Source organism: Malurus melanocephalus, unplaced genomic scaffold (genome assembly GCF_030028575.1).
Source record: "Malurus melanocephalus ecotype Western Australia unplaced genomic scaffold, MMel_1.1 scaffold_576, whole genome shotgun sequence".
Taxonomy (NCBI): domain Eukaryota; kingdom Metazoa; phylum Chordata; class Aves; order Passeriformes; family Maluridae; genus Malurus; species Malurus melanocephalus.
This window is the reverse complement of record NW_026623808.1, coordinates 194,733-199,433: the sequence shown is the minus strand read 5'-3', so window position 1 is coordinate 199,433 and position 4,701 is coordinate 194,733. Positions and strand designations below refer to the sequence as shown.

The 4,701-nt window shown below is 60.3% G+C and overlaps 1 protein-coding gene across 1 annotated transcript; it reads right to left on the bottom strand.

The window, feature by feature from the left end:
• Window positions 1-2,481: 2,481 nt before the first annotated feature.
• Window positions 2,482-4,610, bottom strand: FAM43A (family with sequence similarity 43 member A). The gene has a single exon (XM_057382601.1). The coding sequence runs from the start codon at window positions 4,520-4,522 to the stop codon at window positions 3,434-3,436; it is 1,089 nt and encodes a 362-aa protein (XP_057238584.1). The 5' UTR covers window positions 4,523-4,610; the 3' UTR covers window positions 2,482-3,433.
• Between the last annotated feature and the right edge of the window lie 91 nt (window positions 4,611-4,701).

Here is a 4,701-nt window from a genome sequence, read left to right as displayed (position 1 = left end):
GCCACGTTCAGAGATGTGTGAAGCTCAGCATTCAACCTTTTTGTGCTGGGAACCTCCTTGGCTGGCCCACTGAGCCCAGTCAGGGCAGCGATTTGCGCCAGGCACAGATAGCAATGCATGACTTCTAATTCTGCAAACATCTGTTCCCTCATTTGACTTCTTCCCACACCATTCAAACCTACTGGCAGAGCTACCAGGCTGCCTTTGCTCTCCCTTTGCCTGCGGGTCCCTGGGAAAGCAGTGGTGGGAAGGGGCTGCTGGCTGTTGGGGAGCAGTTTGAGAGCCTGTGCYGCTCTTTGCACAGCCCTCACGCCTCTGCTGCGTCAGGGGCTGATTCACCATACCCAGCTGTAGGGCTGAGTTAGTGCTGATGGATGGAGCCTGATGGACAGGGAATGTGTCTCTGCCGACAGCCTGGGCATGGGCCGGGAAACATCAGTGGGGAGCAGCCCTGGCACCAAGGAGAGACCGTGGCACAGTTTKTCCTCTAGGTATGGGAGCAGATCTTTCCCAAAACCCTGCACCTCCCCACACYGGCCCATCAGCCAGCAGTAGGCTTTTCAGTTTAGCAAGCAGCTGTTTGTTTCAAAGGGAAAAACAGCAGCAGCTCAGCCTTTCACTCAAATCTATTGGAAAGGCAGTCTTGCTCTCTGCTCCTCTCCTTTTTTGAGAGAGATGTTCCTTCAAGCTTGCTGTGTGGAAAATAAAATGACCTTTTTCTTTTCACATGCACCTGTTCTCATCTCCAGGCCCAGGCATGCTGCTGTGGGGAGGGCATGACAACTAAGCACATATGAATAACCTCACACCAGCACTGCAGACATACATATGACATTTTTTACTATGGTTCTAGTACCAAAATATCCCAGGCACAAAGGGATTTGGACTCTACAGCTAATGACCTATACAGGCCTCTAAGGAAACTGCACAGTAGCCTTGCTGATGGCTTCAAGGGGAAATGCTTCAGGCCCTGACTGCTGCTGCTGCTGCTGCTGCTACTGCTGCTGAGGGAATTGTGCTTTTAGCTCTGGCATGCGATAAAAACCTTTTCTCACTGTTGCAGACATGATGGCTCTTCTGGAGAGAGGCAAGGCATTGACTAAGCTAAGGTCATTAACCACCTTTAAGCACACRTGGAGGATGTACAGCAAACACCAGCGGCTCATTCAACAACCAGCACCGGGTGTGCCCTGCTCTGCTCCCCGGGTGCTGCATTCTCCCTGCTCCAAGCACCACCTGCTCCCTCCGCCCAGGACAGAGAGGCAGTGACAGAGAGCATTGGGCATAGACCTGGGGCACTCACCSCAGCCCAGGGCACTGAAAGGTCCCTGCTGCCAGCCAGGCAGTCTGGTGAGCCCCATCCTTGGGATAAGGCCTCCTTGGTGTTTCATTTCCCCTTCATGCCCCTTCCCTCCTTGGGAAAGGCAAAGGAGATTTGCCTGTGAAAAAGCAGCAAGGCACACTATTTCTTTAGCAAGGTGTGTCTCAGGAGCACCGGCCTGTGCACTCAAACCCAGCAGTGGGCACCATCATCTGCTGCCATCTCTGCCCATCACAGGCTGAGTGTGAGCTGGGCCAGGTGCTCATTCTGAGGGGATTCCCCCTCTCCCCATTACCCTCTTCCCATGAAAGCCACACCACTGTGCCTCCCTCCTCTGACTGACTCACACTGAGACAATAGTCTCGCTGGTGTGGTGACAGATTTTGCAATGGGTTTTAATGAGGTATTTACAAGTTCCAAGGCGGACTCCTTGCACAAGGAGTGTGGCCTGGCCCTGGCAGCTGGTTGGGCTTTTCATTGACATTCCTGCAACTCCACCGATTGCAGCACAGGCACACTGGAAAACATTTAGACATCAAAAATGCCAGATGAATTATCTCTTAATTGATACCTCCACTTGGGGACAAATGAAACCGGAACATCTCTCCTGCCCTGGGAGTCTGCCACTTACAAACAGATTTACAGCTAAAAATACCGCRGCAGTCCCGTGGCTAATCAACTTCACTGCTTACCCTGAGTGAGGTTATGAAATTGTCTCAGGCTGGCACTGCGAGCAGCGAGGGACCAGCTGCAGCACCTGGATGCAGACAGCATGAGAGCTGTGCAGTATCCCCAGCGCCCAGGCGAGAGGCCGCTTGCCCCAGGGCAGCCTCAGGGCTCCGCAGTTGGGTTTCTTCAAACTAGGATCCAGCCAGAGCACCCTGACAATGGTTTCTTGCACATTCCTGCCCATAGTTAGAGGCTGCAGAGAGAAAGCCTCATCTCTGTGTCTTTTAAGAGTCCTTAAGAGCCCAATGTTTCCCTGTAGCGTAACATTTCCAGCGAGCTCGTAACATTTCCAGCGAGCTCGGCAATCATGCTTGATGCTGGCGCAGCCTTTTTGTTCAGTGCCCTCCTGCACCTACAACACATCCCAAGGGATCTCTCCCCCCAGCTCCTTACAGGAACGCACACAGAGAGGCCAAATTGCCACAGWGACCCCAGTTTAAGTTACCGTCATCTTTATTTTCTTCACATATGTGCAAACAGAGGAGATCGCAATGGTGGTGTTCTTAAAAATAACAAAATGTATTTGCATACATTTCCCTATGTACAGGTGAACAGCCACAAGTAGTCTTCTTTTGCACAGCAAAAGATCTAGAGCATTGAGACCGGGGACAGGACCGGGGCCCAAAAAAAAGTCTAACTTAGAAACAATAATTAAAAAAAACCCCAACTTCACAACAGTGCAAACCTCTCGGACACTACAGCACGATGGAGTGACTTTAATGGAGAAAACGGCGGGGGGGGGCTCTCGGATGTGAGATTTCTGACTGTAAACAAGGCGCAACACCTCCCTCCCGCCGCCCTCCCCGGGGAAAGCTATTCCAGGAATTTGGCAGATCTTCAAGGGCTGAGCCGGAGGTAAACAGCCCGCGGCCGCCTCCCCTCCTCGGGCCGCAGCGAGCTGGGGTCCGGCTCCGGCGGCCACCGGCACCGGCATGGGCGGGGCGGCCGCTCGCCAGGATGCTGCGGGACGCGGGGACASTGCGGGGAACCGCTGGGACCGCGAATTCCCCGAGGGGCCCCGACGGGACCGTGCATCACCTCGGCGGAGCCGGAGGGGTCCGGTACGCCCCGGTGGGGCCGTGCACGCACGAAAGGGACCGCGCATTCCAGGAGAGGCCGGAAGGAACCCGGTGCGCCCCGGCGGGGCCGCGCATTCCCGGAGGGGATCCGGTGCGCCCGTGCGGCGCCGCTCACGCCCGGAAGGGACCGTGCATTCCCRGAGGGAACCCGSTGCGCCCCGCTGGGGCCGCGCACGCCCGGCAGGGACCGTGAACTCCCAGAGGGGTCGAAAGGAACTCGCTACGCCCCGGTGGGGCCGTGCATTCCCGGAGGGAACCCGGTGCGCCCCAGCGGCACCGCGCACGCCCGAAAGGGCTCGAGTGCTCAGCCGGTCTCGGGGTCGCCGGGGGCCGGCTGCTCGGCGTCGCTGCCGGGCGGGGCGGCCCCGTCCGTGCCGCCGCTCTCCAGGGAGGACTCGCTGCCCGTGCTTTCCCCGGAAAGCAGGCGGCGGACGCGCAGGTCGGCGCGCAGCGAGCGCAGGTCGTTGCCCAGGCTGAGTTCGCCCAGGTCGCGGAGGAGCTGGCCCAACTCCGGGCTCTCGCCGCGGCCGGTGCCGGGGCGCAGCAGCTCGCCCTCGGRCTCGCCCAGCGCTTCCAGGATGTCCTCACATTCGCAGTGCATGGCCCGCTCTTCCTGCTCCTCGCCCAGTAGGTCCTCCGTGATGGAGCCCAGCTTGGGCGCGCTGCGGCTCCGCTCCACCGGCGGCTTGTAGCAGCACTGCCCGTTGAGCAGCTTGCGCAGCGGCACCAGCGGGATGCTCTGCTCGCCCACCAGCTGCTGCTGCTGGTGCCGCGCGTCGTCCCGCTTTTTCAGCCGGCGGAACTCGGCCAGTGCCGTGGCCGAAGTCTGGTAAAGCAGCAGGGCCATGGCCTTCGCCTTCTCGGGCTTAGAGACCAGCACGGCRTGGCAGCGCAGCATCACCGCCTTGTGCTTCAGCTCGTGGCGGTAGATCCAGGCGAAGACCCGGGGCAGGCGCGGGTCGGCCACGCAGTAGGTGACCCTGTGCAGCAGGTAGAGGTGGCCGGGCCGGCGCAGCCCCTTGTCCTCGGCATGGGCCATGCGGATGCCCTGCGCGCTGATGGTCAGCTTCATCTTGGTGCCCTGCCGGCCCGCCTCGCTCTTGCTCCAAATCTTGCAGACGGCCAGGTCGGTGCAGCCCTCACCCTTGGACTGGATGGTGGTGGCGTTGCCCAGGTAGAGCACAGTGTACGTGGGGTCTTCGCTGGTGACGCGGAATTTCCGCCGCTTGGAGCGGAACATGCTGCCCACGCGGTGCAGGGCGCTCTCGGGGCAGGCGCGGGCCAGCGAGGTGAGAGCCGAGTAGTGCACGCTCACCGCGTACCCCTTGGGCTTGCTCTGCCGCCGCGCCTCGCCCGCCGCCAGCTCCACCTTGCTCCGCTTCCAGGGCAGCATGGCCCCGCGGAGCCGCGGCTAGGCGCCGCGCCGACGGCTCCGGGCGCGGGGGGGCATGCCACGGCGGCGGCGGCGGCGGCTGGGCTGCCCGCCCGCCTCACATCCTTGCGGGCGCCGGGCCGCCGCGGCCGTAGATATAGGCGGGCGCCGCGCTCCGCGGGCGCGGAGAGGGGAGGCCC